Source organism: Athene cunicularia (assembly GCF_003259725.1).
Source record: "Athene cunicularia isolate RWA chromosome 19 unlocalized genomic scaffold, athCun1 chr19_part1, whole genome shotgun sequence".
In the NCBI taxonomy this organism is placed as follows: domain Eukaryota; kingdom Metazoa; phylum Chordata; class Aves; order Strigiformes; family Strigidae; genus Athene; species Athene cunicularia.
The window spans coordinates 4,243,062-4,267,312 of NW_020799124.1; the positions used below are offsets into that span (position 1 = coordinate 4,243,062).

General features: G+C 36.6%; 1 protein-coding gene across 1 annotated transcript; it reads right to left on the minus strand.

The window, feature by feature from the left end:
- Positions 1–53: 53 nt before the first annotated feature.
- Positions 54–23,943, minus strand: TRPV3 (transient receptor potential cation channel subfamily V member 3). Its single transcript, XM_026861638.1, has 19 exons — positions 23,872–23,943; positions 22,882–22,990; positions 18,740–18,862; positions 15,298–15,402; positions 13,599–13,685; positions 12,694–12,851; positions 11,854–12,030; positions 11,507–11,647; positions 10,773–11,053; positions 9,858–10,034; positions 8,934–9,092; positions 8,386–8,487; positions 7,763–7,836; positions 6,649–6,814; positions 6,100–6,166; positions 5,448–5,719; positions 4,502–4,614; positions 3,787–3,857; positions 54–2,875 (listed from the first exon to the last, which is right to left on the minus strand). The coding sequence occupies exons 3-19, from the start codon at positions 18,856–18,858 to the stop codon at positions 2,781–2,783; spliced, it is 2,364 nt and encodes a 787-aa protein (XP_026717439.1). The 5' UTR covers positions 18,859–18,862; positions 22,882–22,990; positions 23,872–23,943; the 3' UTR covers positions 54–2,780.
- Between the last annotated feature and the right edge of the window lie 308 nt (positions 23,944–24,251).

Genomic DNA, 24,251 nt, shown 5'->3' on the forward strand with positions numbered 1-24,251 from the left:
CTTTTTTTAAAGCATTGCAAGATTAACTCAAGCTGTTTCTGATTTAACATTAATTTAAAGACAAAAATGTTGGAATTTAGAAAGTATCTAGTAGTTGGAAACATACTGGAGCAATATTCAAATTCAGGAAAAAGATATGTTTACCCTGCAAAACTTCTGAAAAAAGTTTCTATTCCAATGGGGACAAGAGAAGTTTACAGCTTTATAATTTTCTAGGTGTATCCACCTACTGCATATAAGATTTCCCAAATAAAATTTTAATGAAGTTGTACCCCAAAAGTTTTCAGTGAAGGCAGCAAACTCAGGTTTTGATGAAGAGCAATGCACGAACCATACCTGAGTAAGTATTTCCAGAATGGAAATTAAAAAGAATTCCATATGGGGAGACTTCTCAGAATTTTGAGTGACTTGTTCTGGTTTTGTATAGAGAAAGCCTGTCACAGTAGCTGAAAAAGAGAAGAAAATGGGGATTTAATTAATGTTTTAAAGTTGTTTTTAACATATTTGACAATAAGTGGGGATAAAGAAAACAATAAAAACTTTCCATAAGGATACAATAATTAACTATTTACCAAAAGATTTATTGTCTAGATAGTCCCCAAACTATATCTTTTGAAAAACGATGTCTTCCTTATTTACTACTAAGCCAAAATCCTTTTTTCCTTGCTTTGTGTATCTCCTACGGCAATAAAATGAAAACAAAGGACAGAATGTTTATTGAATTACAAGGTTTATTTCTTTAATTTAAATAAACATTGTATAAAAAGTACAGAATTATCTGCTCTAGTCATTATTCATAGTGTTCTTGATAAGAGCCTTGAGATAGGAAATGGCACGTGTGGTCTGGCAGGGCTCTGTGGCCGCAAAAGGAGGGTATTTTTTCAGTGAAGAACTTTTAGAAATAACCCTCCAGGTTCCTCCTCAGTTTTGTACCTGGACATTGGCACAGCACATTCTTTACTTTTTTTTGTGCCTTCCCTGTTTTATGGCTACACCTACAGAGTGACCTCAGTACAGTGCAGAGATATCTGAACTTGTTTTCAGTGACAAGTCTACGCGTAGCAACACTGAGTACAGCACAGGCTACTTTAGTCTGGTTCCTGAGTATACATGAAGAGGTTTTTTTTTTTTTTTTACAAAAACTGGCACTCAAAAGAATACAAATGGAACGTCATAGTCCTAAGGCAATATTCTTTGTTGGCAGTTTCAATGCAAAGTTAACCAGCAAAGTTGAAAGACTCCAAGACCACAGGAATTTTTCTTCTCATACTCACATACCCTACACTAAGAAGGCCAGACAATGCTTAGATATTACATTGGTCTAACGATACACGCAAGTGTCCTTCCCCTCAAATTCCTATGCTCTGTAAAAACGTAACTGAAGATTTCATTTTGATCCCATCCATCTAGTCCATACATGGTAGGAAACCCAGGATACAGCATCTACAGACGACCGGTTGGGTAGCGAGAAACGTGTTCACCATTCCTGCACAAAGCTTTGCACTATCCTTTCTGCTGGAGAGTTCCCTCATGCTCTCTTCTGCGTTAAGAAAGTCTTTTGGATCATTTTGCCCACAGCAGGCTTAGCTGTAAGAATCCAATGCAATTCATATTATCATTCAGATGCAGAACAGAATTCACCAGTCTTTCCTAAGCAGCACCTTTAAAACAGGCACTAAATGAATATATATGATGAAGACCCATGACACTGAAGACATATAATGTATTCATTGAAATTTAAAAGTACATAGAACAATTTTTTTTTTATATACATACACACATAAAAAACTAAGAATATAATTCATAGTACTAGGTCAACACAGGTAGTGAAATAAGTGCTACAGAAATGCATTATGTAGTCCTCTGAATTAAAAAAAAAAAAAGCTTTTTAAGAGTCTGAAATTGCATTGCATTTAATTTATGTTGTTAGTTTTGGGAAGAAACACTGTCTTCTTATTTTCCTGAAGTGGTTGAATATAGAAATTATTTTAAACTCAAAAAACTTGTGATGCGATAATGTTTTTTTTAATGCAGCAAGATGCAACAGCATAGAAAAGCTGAGTAGGAAAAGTGAAGACCTTGTGACTGGAACAAACTCGGAAATACTCTCCACCATGAATTCTGTTTCTGCCCTATTATTTTATGGGAAGGCCTATATACATAGTAATAAATAAAAAGCAGTAAACACCACATTATACCCTAGGGATTACATACAGGAAAAGCTGCTGAGACCTGAAGAGGCTTTCAACTTGCAGGATCAAGCCTCCAATAACACTGACAGTCAATACAAAAGTTTCAAATGTATCCAGAACATTGCTATTTCACAATAACATACTTCATTTAGTAATCTTCAGAATTGAAATGCCTTTCTTTTCTCACGACAAGAACTTAACTTTTTTCAGTGTACAAAATGTTTCTCATGAGTTAAGAGATTCCAGAAGACAGCAGATTGGGATCACGATGATCTTAATTTTCCACAAAAGGAAGAAATATCTCACATTTGACCTTTTTTATCTAGTAAAGAGTTGAGAGCCAAGTTTGAGTAGCATCACACAAACTTGGACAGCAACAGTTTTTAAGAGGCTCAAAACTGAACCAGGGAAACAGTCCATTTGATTTTAGATTAGCTGCCCTGATAAAATGGGTTAAAGTCATCAGACCATGTTACTGAAAGTTTGTGTTCCAGCTGGTTGCAGCTGTCCAAAATATCAGCAAAGCTTTCAGCATCCACTGCTGATGCTTTTAACCTTCAGAATGTCCACATATCAAATACAGCACAACTAAACAGAAGTTTCAGGCAAATCATCCATTTCTTCAAACGTATTCAGGGTGTTTTTGCTATTAGTTCTTGAATTATCTTGAACTTTGCTTGGATCTGAAAAAAAATGCATTATAAACAAAACAGGATATGGTAGAAACTGTATATGCAAGATCAAAGCTTTGCACATTTTTTTTTTTTTTTTGGTTAAAAAACATGCATTTATTTACACAGCAAGTTGTCAGTTTACTACCATATCTTATACAGAAATTTTTCTGTCTGCCCCTTTTCATTATTACCGAGCTCATTCTACTAAGCAATATAAATGCTAATTGACTCAAGAACAGACTTCAGGACATGTCTCCCAGATCCTCATATGCCCCTATAGTAAACTTGGATGCCTGCTGCCAGGAGGACATCTGACACCTCAGAGTTAGGTCATTTCTCTATCACACTTCCAACACCGTCAGCAGATGTGTATCTTGAATTTCCTGGTCAACATTCATGAGAGGCAATTTGTCATCTGATATAGATTGCAAAACATAAACATGAATGTTCTAGGGTTAAAAACAGCAGACTATGGTATTGTCTAGTAGAATCAGTTTGATTTCTTGCCAAATTTTGCAATCCTATATGTAACTGTTTTAAGGACTAAATGTCCTTTATGACAACTTCTTCAAAAGAATATTTTGTCTATTAAAAAATTTGCCAGCCTTATACCATTCAAATGCCATAAGAGAATGGAGAACTTAGATCAAGCATAACTGCTTAGAGAAAAATAAAGAAAAGGTAAAACCACCGTGTTTTGGCACCAGGGTGTAAATAATGAAAGTTTGTAACCCTCTCTCCCAATCTTTAAACATAATTTAACACCTCTACCATATTAGCCATGGGTTTGCCTGGCAGTAAAGTGTGGTTGAATATCTAGATTATGAGAGCTTATATTTGTAAATGTATAAAAATATATCAAAAGATTTTGAAGGAAAAAACTATTTCACAAACAATGGTGTTGTAAAATTCTGCAGTACCTGTTGGCCCTGGATCTTCATTAATAAATGAAACATGTGTTTTCCATTCGGTCCATTTCACTTCATTAATCCTGTTTATATTGTATATAAGTTGTGTTATTAGCATGCATTATCTCCCAGCTACATAGCTGCACTTCCTCTTTTATATCTTTATTTGTTCTTGGCATTGTGATACTTTACCATCAACACCTGCTTTGCTACTACTAAAAGGCTGAATGTCTTTTGCAGTGTTATGTACTATATGAAGATGGGAGTAATACTAAGATTACTTTATAATTTCATACATTATGAGTGCAGTCTTGAAATTCACCTTAAATATTTAAGTTTTTTTCATAAGACAGCATAGAAATGTATTCTTTAATATGGTAATCATCGATTAGCAACATTTTAAATATAATTACTTTTAAGCTAACATTCAGAGGAGATTATGACAAAGCTACATTGACTGCAAGCAGACTTTGATACTTGTACATTAAAAACATATGAAGTTGAAAACCTGTTTTCCTAAAAAAAAAATCTACACTAAAAATAGTATACATCTTCCCTGTTTTTTTAAACAATTTGTTACGACTGAAAAGAACAAATTGGATTTTTGTACACCTAATATAATTTGTAGAGATGTACAAATATTTTAAAAAGAGGCTTTTGAGGATAAATAACCTTGAAGAAATATACAGAGCAGCATTGATAGCACAGTATTCTAGTTTTGCTTTACCTTAAACACACCCTGGTGTCATTTTCAGCCACTTTACACCGTTCTCCCAGTTGGAATTTTTTCCTCAAACATTTTGGTAAGAATTTCTCAAATTCCAAAATAGTTCTGGCTCTCTATTAACAATAAATAGTAATACGAGTATGGTTAACCATATTCAGAATGGTATGGGTTCATAGCATATACAGTTTGCAGGCTCCATGTTTTGTTATGACTCGTCATGTCTCCATCCACCATCCAATAACCAACTCCAATTCCAACAACAGCAAATAACATGGTGTGCCACGTATTTGACCTGCATAAATAGGGAGTCCACAGCTTTCTCCAGCTAGCCCCACCGCAGGCAAATGCAGAGAAGAATCAAGAAATCTCATGCTAGTCTCAGTGTTCAGGGTGTACCGCCAACACCTTCACACAACACCCTGCCATGGGGTTATATATAACCTGTAGTGGGATGCTGCCCACCACAGAAAGCAACTCCAGTTCTAATTACGACTGTTCTCGATGACAGCCTGGGACTCTGAGCTATCTAGCCTTGCTAAAAGACAAGGCTCGGATAAGGTATGAGAAATTGGAATGAACTCATGCATTGCTCAGACTCAAGGGATGGAAGAGCAGAGCGTGCTGCATTACACGTTTCCAGGCAGATGGTGAAACGCTCCTTCCTCCTGACATACCAAGGGGAATGAAAGTCATAAAGGTATGTGACACTGCATGAGGTTGGAAATCTGAGCCATAAGATTACCTTTAGGATAGTTGTTAATTCTGAAGTTATCATGATACCCTAATACTGAAATGACTTATTTCATGATTTGTACACTAATACAAATGGAGATTATCATTGTTAATACCCAACCCATTCTGTCAGCGTAAGTTACTGTAGGTACAGCTCAAAAGATTTTAGCTGATGCTTCTATACTTCACTAAGCAAACTAACTCACAAACAAACCTGGAGTTTCCAGATGTGCTCACTCTCTTTAGAAATATCTTCCACTGTTTCTCCCATTAATGCAATCAGCATGTTCAAGAGAAGAACAAAAGTCAACACAACATAAGTTATGAGGAGCAGAAGAAACAGTACAGGATACTTTGAATTTTGCTGGATCTCCAGATCACCCAGTCCTAGGGTGAGCTTAAAAAGATCCATGAGAACAGGTCCCAGACTGCTGTTGGAATGGCATTCACTGCCATCTTGGCAAGTTTCAATCAGTGCAGCAAGAGCTGAAGAAGAAAGCATGAGACAATTTTAAATCACAATGATGCTTCATGTATACATGGCATTTTATCCTACAGAATTCAAAATGCACTGCATAATAAAGAGTTAGAGCTGTGCAGCAACATACACAGCAGCAGCTAGATGACAGATTACCAGGAAAATGAAAAAGCCCACGTCCAAATGAAACTGCAGGCAATTGAGCAAGAGCCAAATTACTTCTCTGTTTAGATAGTCTCTAGACAGTTTAAATCTCTATACTTGGCTTTTTAATATCCCGAAGAAACCCCAACACATGCTCTCATCATGACAATAGGGTTCTTATTCACAATAATGCTAAAATTTTTACTCACACAGAGCATCAGTGCTTTTCTCCAGTAATATTTACCTACGCCAAATCCCAGCAAAAACACGATATAGACAACTAAAAATTTTATCACATCTTGCAGGATGACCTAAAAATTAAATTAAATATTTATCAGAAATGAAAATTAAGAACTAGTTCTATGCTTATGAATTCCACAGGGATACAGGTGTGGTACACACTAAAGTATCAGATTGCTTTCATTTAGCAAACTGGTTGTAGTCTCTGATTTTTTTATTTCATGACAGAGCGCCTGGTATCTTGTCCAAAGGTGACTAACTGTACAATACAGGCACTACAGCATATGATGCAATTAAACAGCAGAACTACAGTAGGTGAAAAAACACATGTTATTTTCATATTTAATATAATAAAATGTTAATTTTAAGATATAAACTGTTTTCTGCCATTTGAGTTATATAATATATTCTGCTGAAATAATACATATAAACTGAAAATAAGAAATTTCAATATGTAACATACATCTAAATTGCTGAATATGCTTGACTGGGATTGTATCATAACAAGTAAGCATCATAACAGGGCAGGTAAAACAAAAGAAAAGAAACTTGCCTTTTGAATCATAACGCTGTAAATGCCCATGGACTGGAAACCTCTGGTGAAATAGAGCATATTAGCCCATCCTAGGGCCATTGCCAAAACAAGACACACGAGGTGTTCTTTGTAGGAAAACAAGTACAAAAAGACAGAGAAGATCACAAGCAAAGCTTGTATAAAACTGTTAAAAAACAAACACATGTATGTAAAAGGGGAATTACTAGCACAAAACCAACAGCATAATGGAAAAATACAAAAACAAGACTTCTTTGCTTCTTATGATTCAGTTCTAATTTCATACTGCATTCTGTTCTCCCCTATGAATATTAGCATTATAGGTTAATAATAAAATAGATGAATACAGGTAGTATATTAACATAGTAAGATTATATTTATTAAAGATTACTTTAAGTGAACTATTCTCCCCAAAATAGCTGATCAATGCAGATTTTTGCTGACAAAGATATTAAGAATTCTTAATAGTATCCTTGAAGCCATTTAATTCAAGCCTTAGTTTAATGAGTTGTTAGAATCATTACAGATTTTCCATGAACAGGGAAGACACTAGAAGGTGGTGTGGTAGGATGTAGACCTCTGCAGCCCAAAATTGATATCAGTGGGACTGGAGGAGGAGGAAGAAAGGTAGAGTTTAAGCCACCTCTCTTTTTATTGATCCAACAATCATATCCTAGAAATTAGGGAATCATCTGGACTTTATCTAGGCCAGCTAGTGGGATACTCCCATCAGCCAGCTGAATCAGCTTTGTGGTATTTTTCCTTCCTGAAGGAGCTGAAAGAAGTGTGAAACTATATCTGGTTTATTAACCAGGCTTCTTAAACACATTCCTCTACATACAGCTGTAAAGAGGTATGGCATCAGGAGAAGCTAAAGACAGTACTGTACTTCGGAAGAAAATCCAGACCATTCACATCAACCCCCAGTATTGTTACCAACCCACGCAGTCATTAGAGTGTGTTACAGAAAAACTGCATGTAAGATTACATCCATCCCTATAAAAACTGATAATCTAGAGAAAAAGCGAGCATCTGCTACAGGAGTACATCTCTGTGACCATGAGCTAGATACGCATTTTATATATAGTATAAAATAGATGCACAACAAACTTACAATGCAAAGTGGAACCACGCATCAGAGAGAATTGACTGCAGGTCTGAGGGCCTAAGCAGAAAGATGGCTACACTCTGTGTAGACAGATACATAAAATACAGAAATGGCAGTAAGAGAAAGCAGGCCTCAATCAGTTTTTCAGAATAATTTAATTGAAGTTGGTCTTCTAAAAAAAATCAGTCTACTGATGTGGCTGCTAGAATTAGAAATCTTACAGGACTGTAACTTCAAAGTTTAAATTTCTGTAATCTCTGGCATAACAGTTAGTTCATGGTTTTAATTACTTATAGTATATGGTAAAAATTATACCCTGTTGGGGTTTTTTTTGTAACAAGTTCTAATTCAACAGTGTCCTTAAAGACAGTAATTTGACAACATCGTTATTATACAAATATAAAACCTCTGTCTTGAGAATCTGAAAGGAAAAAACCCTTGTAGCAAATACAGTTATATTCAAATATATATTCCCAGTCATTCTAAGTGATGTATTATGTCAAAGACTTTTAGACATTATACATATAAAGATATTCCAAACATATTTCCAAAGTCACCATCAGTGTATTCATCAATCTAGAGAAGTTCTTTACCTATTTTGTTATGTATTTGTTATCAAAAAGTCTTACCTCTTTTATGGCTAAAAATACTGCTCCTAACATAACCATCACCTGTCCCGATAACTGCAGCCATCCCACACCACGTGTAAGAGCTAGTGGATAAGGTGGAGCCTGCAAGAGATGGCCAAAGTGAAAGATTGAGTTCCATACCTCAGGGGTAAAAGGTAAAAGTCACATGAAGCCTCATGCATGTAGCTCGCTGGGTACACAATTTCTCCCATTTCACTGAGAGTCTTCTTCATGGTGGATTTACAGATTCAACCCCCCTAACATGTATGTTTGCCAGAAGTTTCTTAAAAGAAAAACAAAAAACCCTCCTCTCTCTTTCTTTCATTTAACTACCTGTCTTTGTATTATGTATTTGTATTTTGGGTCACTTTCACAAAATGCAAATCTCCTCTATTACTGCTGCTCCTCCTTCCACATACAAAGATCTGACATGGGAGAACCTGGTCTCACTACAGCCAGATATTCCCATATCTGGTTTTGGTTTATCATTTTAAATACTGTTGCATTTTAAATCAATAAAATTTGGTGACATTAATTTCTGTACTCACTTCATTTTCATTAGGCCTGTGGTAGGAAACTAACGTTAATGTTACATTGTATAGGAAATAAAACCAACATGACATAAAAAACATGTGTCGTGCAAACTTCTTCCATTTCATTCGCAGGAGTGAATTCAGAGGCTCCAAAGTCAGCATTTCATGACGATTCTGTAGAAAGAAAAAAAAACCCAAACAATTAAGATTTGAATTTGCCACCTGTAAGGAAACCAAGATAATTTCAGGCATGTATTTTGCGTATTTCATTCAGTATCTGTCCTTGCTGACCTAGACACACACCTATGCTCAAAGATATCTCAGACCCTAACCTGACAAGATAGAATGGGACAACTCTGAGTCGTGCTGGGATAACCTGCTGCACTCTGGTGAATTATGATTGAGCTAAAACTGTAGTGTGAACTTCTGGACTTACTTCCTTACAGAAGTTTTATGACACTATTTGAATTTAGGAAATGGAAAATTCTGGCTTTGAAAAGCTAACATTCCTAAATGCCTAAAATACATACCTGTTAAGTAAAGTTTATAACTTTAGGCAGAGTACTCTTGTGAATTATTTCTGTTTGCTCACCCTGTTCTCATGCACTTAGGCAGCTGCTAGTGGCTGCTCCATGGAGACAAGACACTAGCTTTGGTCTGACCAGCTGGGCCATACTTGTGTTTCAATAAGGCAAATTAATGCTTCAAATGTAGAAAAAAACACTCCCAACATGCCTAGCCCATGTTTCAGGAGCTGAATCCATATTCACTTACAGTTGACAATCTAAAGAGGTATAAAATTCATCTTGCTCCTGATACAAAACAGAACCAAAAATTACTGTTTACTCTTTTACAAGTAATTCAGTCAAATGTATAGGCTAATAAATCTGAAATGAGTGTACTGCTCAAAAAAAAAAAATTTAAAAATGGGTAACTTACACCAATATTTGTATTATAGACAATGATTTCCAATACTGAATTGTCTGCGGTGGTATCTAGTTCTGTCAGATCATAAAGAGAAGATTGAACAGGACCATAAGCCCAGTCCGTGAATTTTCTTGACAGGCTCCTGTTAGGCTTATCCCTTATCTCTCTGCTCAGGATGTATTTCAGAATCTAAAACATTAACAGAATCATTTGTAAGCAGATGTGTTCTTCACAGGAAAGAAGAAAGCACACATATATACTTGACCAAACCCCTACCTTTTAACTATCACATTTTCTACATAGTGCAATTCATTGTATTTGTAATTCTGTTATTGAGTAGGCAGTGTTAGAGATGACAGACCTCTAGGAAATAAATACAGTATTTTAATGGCTCCTGATTTTCTGTCATAGACATTTTTCTAAAGGATGAAAGCACAATTTTCCATGAGTTCACATTTATATCTTCCTTTAACTTAATTACTTTATAAATTATCCCATTGTCAATTCTTTACTGCAATACAGTTGACTTATGAGAGACAAATTCTACAGCAGCGTAACAGAGCAGTTCTAGTGAGTTTTCTGAAATTACTCAAAGACTGTATATTGTATAAATGCAGTATGTAATAAATGCAGTATTTCTAAGTTTCTGTACAACAGAAGGGTTTGCAAAGCTGTTCTTAAACAGCAGGTGTGTTTTGTACAGAGAGGGTTTGTTAGAGGAAAACCTTGAAGGGTAGAAGCAATGTTGCAATAGAAATACTTGCTTACATTTTGAACAAAATTAGCTCACAAAATACTACTGATACATAGTACAGCATAACCAGCATGGAAAACTACATTTCAGAGTGCTAATGTCTGAGTACATAGTTGGTCTTAAGTCTTTCTCCATACTTAATTTCTCTTAGATGCTACTGAAATAATACCCACCTCTAATTTCCCAGTTTTTGCAGCTAATTGCAGTGGTGTCAAACCCTCCTTATTCTTTGTCGTTTCCAAATTTCTGTCTTTACTTCTCAGCAAAATCATATCATACATTCTGATTACAAAATCATTCTGGGTTTTAAAGTCCTCTGCCACAGTAACTAACGCATGGAGGATATTGTTTCCTCTGGAATCCTGAGAAGTAATGTTAGTCCTGGTATTGTCCATTAACAGTTGAATTATGTCTGGTTGATTCGTACATGCAGCTAGTGCTAGTGCAGTTTCACCTACAAAATTATAAAATGTAATGTGTTCATGTTTTATTACAAGCATTCAAATCATATTACAAAAGAGTGGCTGTGTTATGCATCTTAACATATGAAAGCATATTTACATATTGATTGTATTGAATTTAGCTCTTGATTTATAAAAGCTTAATTTGCATTAAAAATTATTTGAAGAAAATTTTCAAAACCATATTTGTTACACTTTATTTGCTGTTCAGCATTTACAGGCTTTTTGGTAAATGTTTTACAATTATATCTGAGTGTTTATAATACATTGCACTCTGACAACTTACTTTTACAAAAGGTACTATGCCATTTTTATATCTTGTGATGCCCATTTCCTAATCTAGGTTTAGCTACAGTAATGATTCACTCTTGCCTGTCTTCCATACCGTCTTCATTGTTTGGGTAATTCCTTCCTATTTTTTCTAGACAGATCACATTTCCACTTACCAAAATAAAAGCCTTCATGCTTATGTTTGGGATTAAAGAAAATACCCTGGGCATGAGCATTGACATCAGCTCCTTTTTCTATAAGGCTCTGAGTTATTTCATATTGTCTTCTTTCAATAGCAATATTTAGAGCTGTCTGGCCTGAAACAACAGATACAGGTATTTAGCACTGAATCTCTTAAGCACGTTATGAAATATTAATGACGTTTCACAATGGATAGCACCAGTGATAATTAATAAAAGTTGGTTTAGGAATTTAAACCATCATTAGAATGTTTGAAGAAAACATTACTTTAATAGATGGTATATTTGACCATATACCTGAAATTGGTATCATTTGGCAATACCTTTATATGCATTTTCTGTATATGCTGCATTGATAAATCTCTCCAAAATACCATTTTCTTCTGCAAAGGATAGCAGCGTATTCACTATTTCATTTGTGTTTTGGTTGATGTTCAGCAGAGCTTTCATCAGACAAGTTTTGCCAGTATCTGAAGCTGTGAATTTTTTCATCAGATAATCTACAAGAGTGAATTTTGAGATTCATTCATTATTATTTATTAAAGTTGTTGGAAAAAATAATTCTAATATTTATTAGGGGTGGAACCTGGGGGATATATATGAACAGAAATTACTTGCCAAACAGTTACTCCATCCTATTCACTTTGTATATTCGGTGAGACGTTACATTCAGACATGTGAATTAATAAAGTTGACAATGCACTTGGTTTTTTCTTTCCTATATCCCATTTCCAAGGTAACTCCAGACAGACCCAGAACTCTTTCCTAACTTCCCTGCCTGTTCTAACCATGGTGCACACACCACAAGCCCTGTCTGTTCTGCAATTTGACTGCAGTTTGGATGGAGACATCAGCTCTGATCTGGGGCTGCAGGAGGCTAGTTTAGGTATGGCTGTGGGATTGCAGTGCAGATAGACCCTCCGTGTATCCTAAGTAGGACGCACGTACTCCCCGGTGTTGCCTCGGAGGGAGCAAGGAGGTGGCAGCTTGAATACCTTAAGCTTTCATTTAGAAATAGGAAATGTGACGTACATTACATTGCAAACAAGTGACTGCAAATGCACAGACAAGTATCTGCTGCACAGAGATATTTCCCAGTTTTAGACTACACAAATACTGCCAGAAGACCTAACAATCTTCCTTCAGGTAACTCCACAGCTTACCTGGCACAGTCATGTTTGTACACACATTTGATCGTTCCTTCAGCTCTGCGAGCAGACATTGCAATTCTTCTATGTTCCCCTCAGATACTGCCCGAAATATGTATCTTTTCAACTTCTTCCGGGCACTAGTCTGCTCAGGTCCTTGTGATATGTTAGCACTGAATTATAAGAAATAAAAATGAAATTGCTGATTCAGTTTACTGTATTTTATTTTACTTTATACATAAAAGGAAAAAAAAATACAATTACTTGCCCCAGTACATATACTTGCACTGCTTCCATATATATCCTGGCATGGATCTCTCAGAATGTTTCTGCAGATTGCTTATTTGCAGATAAGTGGCTATGGAGAGGGTTTTTATTACAAAAATTTACATTTCTCTAGTAATTTGGTTTGCATTTTTTCCAGTTTATCCATTCTTCTAAAACAAAGGCTCACAAATACTTCTCTGCTTCTCTGATACTTCCACAACTTGCTGACTTTAGTGCCTGAAGTTACCCAGTGCTTCACTCCAGCTGCACCCATCACACTAACAGCACAAGTTATACACAACTTGCCTCATCATACATTATTCTGGAATAAGAATAATTTAATATTTTCCCCTCAATCAGAAATACTACCTAGCTTATGCCTAGTTGTACATGGTGTTTAGGTCCTGTGTTTTCATCTAGGAAACAGACATTATATATGACGAATATATACACTAGATATGAGATCTGAGAAAAGCTGAGGTTAGACTTGTTTATTTCAATAATTATTGAAAATAATTAAATTATTGAAAAATCAGAAATACAGGCATACATATGACCCTATTTCTAAAACATGGCAGGCAAAATAGGTAATATCTACCCTATCATAGACTTAATCCATTGAAAATGAATTAATATTTCACGTCTCCACTCACCAACAACTGTCTACATTAGGGCTATATTCAGTTGCATCATCCTGAAGAGACTGTGGGGAATCCATATCTTCACCATTTCCAGATGCACTATAGAAAACAGAAAAGCATAAGTGCTAAGTCAGGAAGATACTGGAAGCCATTTTGACAAATTGCATGAAGAATCAGTCAATACTAGGAAGCCGTATCTACAGCAGAGCTGAAATTAGTCTAATTTGACATTGTGCTTTTTAATTCTACCATTTTATCTCCCCTGTGAATTTTAAAGTGAGTAGTAAAAATGAAAAGACCCACCAGATTTTATTATGTTTTAAAAAATCATTAGGAAAGCAACCTGGTTTGTATTTTACTACGTTATTTCATTACAGATCTTGAAACTGTGGAAAGTTTTTACATTTTTTTAATGATCACTGCTTTTTTATACTTCCTCCTGAATATTTGAATTTCCACATGCTTAATTTGTCATCAGCCATAAAACAAGTGCTAAATCAGTAACAGTGCATGGGTTGCAAGCACACAGTGAAAGTGATTTACCTAAAGATTTACTACACAGTATGCTCAGGAAACTCAAGAGCATTTTGCAGCTGACTTGAATGGAAGCTTCAGCTAAAAGAAGTTGAGGACAGGGCCCTAAATACATATTTAGGTAATAAAGGATTTCAATGGCATTGGTATTTTGTAATTGCTGTACAGCATTGTCAGACATTGCTAAAAGCAGATCTGACCAAAATTAATTTATTATGATTTTTCTGACTTGTATTTTTGTTTTCTGTAAGGTTCAGATTTGATGAACTACCTCAGGTTAGTAATTTAGGGAGCCTGAACTAGTAGTTATTGACAAAACAGATGTATGGACAGTAAAGGAAGGATTCAGTAGTGCAAGGATTCAGCATTGCTCTGCAGAGACACCCTTCCCTTTGCAATAAAGCTGGTAGCTCAGAGTCCATTCTTATTCAGTCTATCACTTCCCTGCGGAAAACCGCGAGGAATCTGGTGACAAAGTGTATGTGTGTCTTGTGCAGGTCAGTCTCTGAATGTGAGGGAGAAATTTGGATACTTCTCCTCTGAAACCAAAATGAAAATGTCAACCTATTCCAAAAAGCTGACCAGACATCCATCAGACACAAAAACATTTGGACTTAAGCTAGATTTGATACATATTTCCCTTATTCATAATTACTGGCTGTTAGTAGCCCATACATTTTTAAAAATTAAGTCCATTCTTCCCAGTCATATTTTTTCTCTATTCATTCAGCATAAATGGCTGCCTTTAAATATTTCAGACTCAGCATCTTCATGTTGTTTGATTGTTAATGAGCAATAGAGGGATGATGTCAGCACACAGCTGGGAATAGGGTTTGCAAAATTAAGCTGTGGTCTTCATGCAGTGCATGGAGTTTGTCCTAACATATCATGAATAAGAGGCTAAGATTAAAAAATAAAAAGGCTGTACTGATTTTAAATTTATTCAAATCTGAGGCCTGATTTATTCAGTGTAAATGACAGCAGTAGATAAACTCAAAGATAAGTCATCTTAGCAATAACTGACCTCCAGTGGAGTTGTGTCTTTGAAGTGACCAAAAGCTAAGAAATGCCATGTGAAAATTTTAGCTCTGAAGTCTAGGGAGAAATAAGATGTAGCTGCTGAAAAGAAAACAGATATATTTGCAGTATGACTATTGCGTATGCATCTATAACTTACCATGGACGAATATTTGAATCCATTGGTTTTGAAAACACAGGGGGAGATGTATTATTTGGAGTTGCATTGCTTTCAAAACCATCAATCTCCAGAAAAAAGTGTGAACTGTTGAACACAGTGCATTTTAAAAATATTAGTAAAAAAAGCAAGCTAAACTATAAAATAAGCAAAGGATTACACATACATATGAAGGATAAGGTTGGCAATTTATATTTTCTGGCATTATACCTAATAGAATGCTGGAACTGAGGCTTATTTACTTTCCCCTGGGCAGATCCCAACCTCCCACACTCTGCCCAGCACTCTCATGCTAGCAGACGGGCAAAAGATCCCAAGATACTTTTAGTACACATGATATCAGATCCTGACATGTCTAAGCAGCTACACCAGCAGCCTAAAAACATCCAAACGCTGTACAAATAGCTAAATGGAGCACCAGACATTTATTGAACAGCCACACATGTATGCACACACACCCCCACATATGCTTTGTAATCTACTGCATTCTAGTCCCTATTTCTCCAGCCAGGAGATACCAGGATGGATCATTTCAAACTCATCAGCAGTGGTTAATCATTAAGTCAGAAAGTTTGAAAGGTCACATGTTAAATGACATCAGGCATTTCCAACACCCAGGACTGAATGTCTAATCTTGTCAGTCAGTGCATGACATTTAACTGTTTCTTTTCCCTATAAATAGCTCTTCAATATTAAATATTTATTTGTAGGGAAAAGAACTCAAATTTGAAACAACACAGAAAAGGGAACATGAGAAGAACAGGAACATTTCATCCTTTAAAAGCTTGCAGAGTTGAGAGGCGGAATCAATGGCTTGGTATTACTAGATGGCATTAAAACATTGCTACATTTCACCAAAGACAGAAGAGTTTCAGTGGTGGACGTAGCAAGTCCCACATGGCCTGTTGTTCAGAAACTGTCTTACATTTCTAAAATGTTCCAGTAGTTACCTGGAAAATATTTCCAATTCACCTAATATTTATCGTTTAGTCCATAGGGTATTATTTCTTTTTTCTAACAGCATCTACCCAAAAGTATCCTGTTTAATTAAAGTACACATACTGGTGCTAAAATGCAGTATATTATTAGGACACTACTGGACAACCTGTAGATATCTGCTAAAAATAGCGTGATCTGACGGCCTTAGTTCATCTGATTTTCCAATGGCTTGGGGATCCAAGTGTTAATTCACTGTGTGTGGTGGTTTAAACTTCTAAGACCTTTTAACATTTGAGTTGTGACTGTGAATGTATTCTAAGCAGGCAGCAAGTAAAATGCCACTTCTGGTTAGCAGGAATGTGTCCCTGAAATTACCTAGGCAGGGGGTGTTCTTCAGAGTACAGAAAGAAGGAGGACCACTGCCATCACTTATGCCAGCTGTGGGAAATCACTGTCTCCCTGGGGTCTGGACTTGGCAGAGAAACTAAGGAGGAACGGAAAAAACATAATTTCATCCTGCTTTTTTGCATTCCCTGACCATGAAGTGCAGGATCTGTCCCAACAGGCAAACATCTGTTGGAGGCTGCAGTGAACCTCCATAAAGCCAGAAGTGCCAAACTCTAAGTTTTGCTGGACTGTCTCACCTGCCCTTGGCTCAGCACCAGGAGGGGTGTGTGTGTCTCTGAGAGCAGCTCCTGCTCTCCTAACAGTGTGTTCGTGCTGAAGATTTTGGCATCCAATAGATGCAGAGCAGCTATGAAGTAGACCCTGTTTTGGAGGCTGGCATACCTAACCTATCCTGGCATGTGGGTTATCTGAGGATACCAGGGGACAAAAAAAAACAACCCAAAAGCCACTGTGCAAAGCAGGTGGACAGTCGCCAACGAATACCCAAGTGCTTGCGTGGCCGTGGTGCACACTCTCAGGAACACTGCCCACAAACATAATCAGGCTCTGACAACGTTGGCAGCACTCATCCCAGCCTGCCTGTTGGTTTTCCTGTACTTAATTATATACTGTTAGTCCACCCAAATACCAGGACCTTCAAGAAGGGGAAGTCATTGTCTTCTGAGAAAGTTCATATTGCCCATACATGTTGTCAAAGTGGGAAGTGCCACCCATGGAAGTGCAATAGCTGCTTAGTGGCCCAGTAGAAGGAAACATTTTGAAGCAGCAGAAGTACAGCAGCATAGAAACATGTAATTATTAGAACACGTTAAACCTCTGCATTAAAATTGACGTGATCTATGTTCCTTATATTACAGGAATGTTGTCAGCCACACCCTGAGCTGTTGGTTGAGAGGTGGGAAAAACCCCAAGGTTACTGTTACCAATGCCACAAAACTGATTGCGAGATATGAGCTTAAGTAATTGAGGGGTAGTGTTTGCCAGTATTTGTTAAAACTACACAATCTTCCATGGAATTGCCCCTTTTTTGAAGTACTGGGTGTATTGTGAGCTGATCAGGCACCTCACCTCCTCTTTGTGCAACTAAAAAATTTCTCTTTTTTAATTTAATAACAGAAAGACAATTCGGGCCACCCAGGCAGTGGGTCTCAAATAACTAATGACACCATTCCTGCGGAAAGTGATTCCTCTGATTATTAGGAATTATAAATGTCAGAACAGCCACAATTGCCTAGGCCTTCAGAGTTTCAAAAATTGCCATAATAGCTAGCAATTAGCCACCGAGTGAAAAGTTTATGAATGAAAATTCATTCTCACTCTACAGTAACTTAGCTGACTTCAGTAGAATAGTATTGGGAATTAATTACTGCTTATATTTCCCCATTCATATTAAATACAAACCCTTAATCCTTTTATTAATTCTCTAGCATAAATTATGAAAGTGAATATTTTATAAAATAAAATAACGAAGAAGTCTTGTTAATCAGAATAATGAAAAAATATAGTGAAATCAAGTTTCTGTTTGTGATAGGATTTTTCAAACCTCCTGCTCTCCTAGCCCTCATTTTTAAATTCATCTCTGCCTCTCTACAGCTGTTCCCATTCCCATGTGAGGCTAAGTTTGAAATGCTCCCTTTTTTCAGGCCAGCATCTCTTACATAAAACCTGGTGTACCCTGCCACATGATCTCTTTAAAAATGATCACTCCAGCTTCTCCTGTTGAAACACTGACCATCATTAGACCACATTCTTGTAAGCTTATACAGGTATATAGAGTGAATGCAGAAAGCACAGCTGATAGGAGACACAAGCTTAAAAGACTGGTGTGTGAGTCTGATGTCTCTAGGATAGGGGTTAAATGTTTGTCCCATTAGGATAAACACATCATACATTTACCTAACCAGGATACTCTTCCACTTCTAAACAGTGCACATTTTTTTGAAGGCACCTTGCTGTTCATCAGGTCTCATTCATATATGCAGCATGAATAAAGATGTTAGTGATATCTCAGTGCAAATATCTACTAAAGAAGATAACACAGGGAGGATTAGTGATTTAGACTGAGCTGGGGTCCTACCTTTTCTTTGTGGGAGTGCTTTCAGATGGCTTTTTCTCTTGCTGGTTTGAAGGGGGAATACCAGACGGATTTGTTTTCTTGCCCATTAGTGGAATAATTTCGTTGTTATCTTTAATCATGTTTCTGCAGTAGATAGATTCACAGGTACTTAACTCTTGTTCATTTGAAGAAAATAGTGACCAAATTGCCTATTTACATCTTCATATGTAAGCATACAAATCTTGATATTTTGTCAAAGTTTTTCATTTTTTCAGTCATTAAGCACATACATTAAGCACCATTTTCTGTGTCAAGGCTGGAGGGTATATTCATGATTGATTAAATTACAGTGCCATTGAAAGTGATACCATAAATCCAGAAGAACCATCTATTCAAGCATGCGCCTACATTAAACTGAAGGGAGTCTGTCAGTGTATGTTATTTAGAGAAGCAAAACGAGCACAATTACTTTTATAAAGAGCCCTGAAGTTTGTGCATATTTACAGTTAATCTAAGTGGTCTGCTCTTACCCAAGATAACTTCGGAAAAGTAGTAAATTCCAGGAAGATCTGTGCAACAGATACGTGTGGAGGAATATTCCAAACATGAAGGGTAGTGAACTCAGAAAAAGCCCTGAAAATGTGCCTTAGAATAGCAGAAGCAACAGACAGACTCGGAATGCAATGCCCAGGCTGAGCTCAGCTGAACAGTCACATGGATAACATCAAGGACTTTTGTGTCCTGGTGACATTTCTTAACATTTTTTCAGGGAAAAAAAAAAAAATAAAATCATGACTCTCCTGGATGGGAAGGATCACCACCACATGACACAAAAAGCCCTTAATGCATGTTACCTGCTTATGAGCACCCACAACATGAATTCTGTAAGTAATAATGAATAACTATCTTCCTATTTCTCAATATAATACTCAAGGGCATAATTTTAAATCATCATGGATTATTTGAAAGCGAGAAGGTGAATTGAGGATACTATTTTTACATTTAGTGAATTTAAAAGTAAATTTTATGAGGTCATGGACCCATTCCCAAGGAAATCAGGGGAGTGCCCTCCATACCCAAGGCCAAATGATAAAAATCCCTTGCCTGCAAGTTTGAACAAAACAAACTAACTACCCATTTTTCCTCTCCTACTTCCACTTTCTTAATGTGACAAACGTACACACAAACTTTGTACTCGTGTCACAGTGTTGTCAATGTGCCTTAGCACTAGAATTTCTTCATTATGGAAATATCAAGACACAGAAAGCAGATTGTGAAGTGTGTTTGAAAAGACATGTAACTGGTATGAGAGAGAAGCTTATAAAATACATTGATATTTGAATGAAAATCTATTAATGCATAAACAGCAAATGTTTAAATATGGGAAATTTTTAATCCCAAGTACAGAGAACTGAGAATTTACAGGGCCCAAACACATTTAAGTGCCGCTGTAATTTCTTGTCACTAAATAGACTAGAAATCTGAAATCTTGGAAAGTACTCCTTACCTTGAAAACGTTGGCTTAAAAAACAGTCATGAAAATATTTTTTGTGTATGTTTTCTACCACTGGTAGACAGGTTCACACTAGTGCAACTCAGAAATATGCCTCATTTAGATACATTTCCTAAGAATTCATATCACAACTTTCATAGAAATAATTTATAATGGCAAATATGATTTACTTAGTACACCTGCATACAAAATACACTGTAGCTTTCACTGCAGTAAATGCATAAAATAACTGAACTTGGATATTACATGGCAGGTAAAAAGGGTTTTGTTTTAAGCCTTTGAAAAAGTAATTCAGGTAGTCTTCAGACACATCTTGTATGAGTGAATACACTGATAAACATTTATTCTTAACACAGCTAAAACAAATGACTGTTGTCTTGCTTAGTTCATAAATAATTCTGCTACTTACTTCTTACCAAGTACTTTTAAGAATACACAGCAGTTTATGAGCAAAGACATTTCCCATCCTGATGAAGGGGCAAATGTGATATTTGACATAAATCAAATATAAAGGAACTACAATAAGATGGAGATGGGCATTAAATAGCTTCACAAAAGAAGTGACTTCAAAGGAAAAGCACAGTTGGAAACAGACTAAGAGATCAAAAAGTGTGTCAGCAAAAGGAGTTGCCAAGTTGAGAGGGGCACAACTGGTAGGTGTGTGAAGTTGGGGGGGTCAGAGACAGTGGCGGGAAGAGCTGGCGAAATAAAGACCAAGGTTGAAATCTCTATAGCACACAGAGGACACGGGGGAGACCCTCTCATTTGTGAGCAATGCTGGAGCTGCTCAGATATGGCAACACGTTTCTGCATGGGCCATCTGCAGGAGGAGCAAGTCAAAGCCCCATCTGCAGCCAGTTTTCACTGCATGATTTTAGCAATGACTTGAGAGCAGGCTATATCATTTAGGAGAGGGGGAAATAGTCAAAGATAGCATTGAAGTTGTATTGGATGATGGACTGCTGAACCATCAATGATTTACAGAAAAAACTTGGGAATGAAAAAGAAGAAAGATTTACTTTTGTGTACATGGACTACGGCTTTCAAAAGTACAAATAGGAGATTTGACTGTATAGTCTCAACTACAAAAACTATTTTAAATGAGATCTCAGAGTCTGCACAAGTAAATAACTTCAGGCACAACAGTAGAAGTACCTTTCTACAGTGCTGAGGTAGCGTCTGTTTCTCATTTTTAATCACGATTAATTGCGTGCTTAGATGAAAGCTAAGCTAGGGCTTTCATCATCACTGTGCAGTGCACTATCATTTTCTGTAATCTATGACATATAGAGAAAAATAGTGCAACAGTCTAAAAAAATGTCAGATCATAAGTAGTGTAGCTTACATAACCTGATATAGAGTGTCGTCTTTTGTTGTAACTATTTTCTACTCCCATTATCTACTTAATTGTTACTTACAGGCCACCAGAGAAGTGGCTTATTTGAAGTGGGCAGTGAGACAAAAACACTGCATTGATTTATATATTAAGAATTACTCTGAAGGGGATTCTGAGGACATTGTATCTCACCTCCAGTGTGCTGGGGATAAGAAAAGGGTGTTTATCTGCAATGGGACTCCACCACTCCTACAGTAAGTGCTTTACACTTTATTCCTAAAGTAAGTACTTTACACACTATCACAGACTCAACTCATGCTTAACTGAGAACAGGAAAAATCATACATATCTCTAAAGCTCAATAACACAATAAACAAAGTGGCTAAAGAGAATCCTACAAATCAAAATGAACACTTAGCTGTGATATCATGAGTCAAAAGTCTTATCTTCCTCCTTAGGGGCAGAGGAGTTGAAGTGACTACCAACAGCTCTTTCATTCACAGGATCCTTCAAACATCCACAGCACAGACCATGATACTTCCCAGCACCTACGACCTAATTCTTACTAGCTCATAAAAAAAAAATTCCCCTCCCTGAGGGGAAAGATGGTAAAACTTCACTTGGACTTTTGTGCATTATTTATGGTATAGGAATCCTATCAGCAGAAAGTTCCACTTGATAGAAAGAGTTTTATCTTTCTGTAAGATTTTTTAAACTTTTGAGGGGTGTTAGTAGACATCAGGTGCTGTCAAAAAGTCATTTTCTTCTCAGTGAGAAATCTGTTCTTTACTATCAAGGTTTTTCCTAACAGAAATTTTAAAAAACTCTGTGAAAAACAATGTTTTTTCTCTGAGGAAAATACTTTAAGATTATTTACATGCATATCTCAGTTAAATAAAAAGAAGAAATTTTACTGAGTTGAATGAAATAAAAACTATTCTACTAGGCTAGTTATTTTACTTTCAACAGTCACTACAGTAACTGAAACTTTCAGTGGAAGATTAATGTATTATTTAAGTTTAGCTTGTATGACAGTATATTTTGGTTCCCCTTGGCACAGAAATTAGGAAGTGTAACAGTGCATCAGGCTGACAAATACAAATGAAACTATGTCTGTCTCTTCACTTCTGAATGCCCAAGGAGTCTGCGTGGCATGGCTCCGGAGAAAGACAGATATATAAATTAGAAAAACAAGCGCAACGGAAAAGGATTCTCCAGTTAAAAGATAGGTTTAGTCTTGGTCTTGAAGATTTCACTCTCTCCAAAAGCATTACATCCACAGCAAACACCCACAGAAGCTCCCAGAGAACTTACCCTGCTTACGAAACTTGCATTTCGGCATAGACAAGGCGCCTCAGATTTGTAGGAACGAAGTTCAAAGTAGGAGCCCACTGACGCTGCGACAACATCCAAAGAAGCTAATCTGCCAAATGAGTAAAACTATATTCAAGCTCAAAACTATCCTAAAAACGCAAAACCACCCTTCTTCAGTCATCCGGTTTGCTCAGGTGTTGGAAAGCAGAGATAAGTACAGTGCCGGAGTACTGCAGCCTTACAGGGTTTGCTACATCTGAAATTAGGGAGCAGAGAGAAACTTGCTAGACAACAAACTCTTTACTTCATAGCTGCCAAAGTGGGATGACACACACACACACACACTAATTATATACTGAAATATTACTAAAGCTGAGTCGCTCACGGATGACTTAATGGTAGCAGTAGAATATCTGAAATGATCACTGCTCTGCAGTTTACATACTGTTTTCAAAAGAAAATGGTTATGCACATGCATTTGGGTTGTAAATGACATCCCTTTATGTCATGTTTAGTTTATTATATATTATGGAACTATTCAGAAAGCACAAAGCAAAACCAAGAAAACGATCATGCTAAGTGCTCCAGAAAGCAAAAAATTTTTTTGCTACTGCTTTGAAAAAGTAGAAATGGTCTTAAAAATCTTACACTTTCGCAGTGATAATGTCAGTGAAAGCATGGTGGGCGTGTTTAGATCCTTCCCTCTCTATTATAGTTTTTGATGCATGTGTACCCTTAGGGTCTGGGAGAATACAAACAGGCGTGTTTCACATCCACAGTACCGGTGTTACCTCTTGCAGTGCAAACTGCAGGGAATGGCATTTTCAGCTTTGCTAGTTTTGAGCTCGTGAGCAATGGTTAATGCAGACTGCTGTTTTGGGACATACCAGAAGAATGACCATAAGTTATAGAGTCTTTACATTATCACCAGATTTAAAACTTATTTAAAACTTATATGTCTTTGTAGTGAGGCCTAAGAAATGTACTTACAGCTTCTGGTCTTCCCTTTACTTAACAGATTGGAGTTTAAGGGGAACTACACAGGCCAACAAAACAGGAATCCTTCTCCAGCTGTAGACAAGGGAAGAAAGTGTCAAATTTTGGGGGTTTTTTGGTAGGAGGTAGATTGAAAATTCAGAAATAAAACCATAAAATATCTTAGGATACTAAGACCTAGAACCAGTCATTTTTATTTGAAGAATACGGCTTTTAAATATATCTGCAAACTGCAGGTAAACCCCTCCTGTACATTAAGTAGATAATTTTTAAAAACAGGACTGCTGGGTATTACATTTGCCTCAGATTTACTGTGTGAAATACCAGGAGGACTACACTGTTTCTGGTAATGAATCAGCTTTCCACAAGCAGCA

What these genes read in the sequence shown, in the direction of transcription:
- TRPV3 (XM_026861638.1), bottom strand. Translation starts at nt 18,858, where the DNA reads ATGATTAAAGATAACAACGAAATTATTCCACTAATGGGCAAGAAAACA. An exon ending in CCTAATGTAGACAGTTGTTG is followed by an intron (nt 12,852 to 13,598) that starts GTGAGTGGAGAC and finishes CTTATAATTCAG; the next exon opens with TGCTAACATATCACAAGGAC. An exon ending in TACAAACATGACTGTGCCAG is followed by an intron (nt 12,031 to 12,693) that starts GTAAGCTGTGGA and finishes TCACTCTTGTAG; the next exon opens with ATTATCTGATGAAAAAATTC.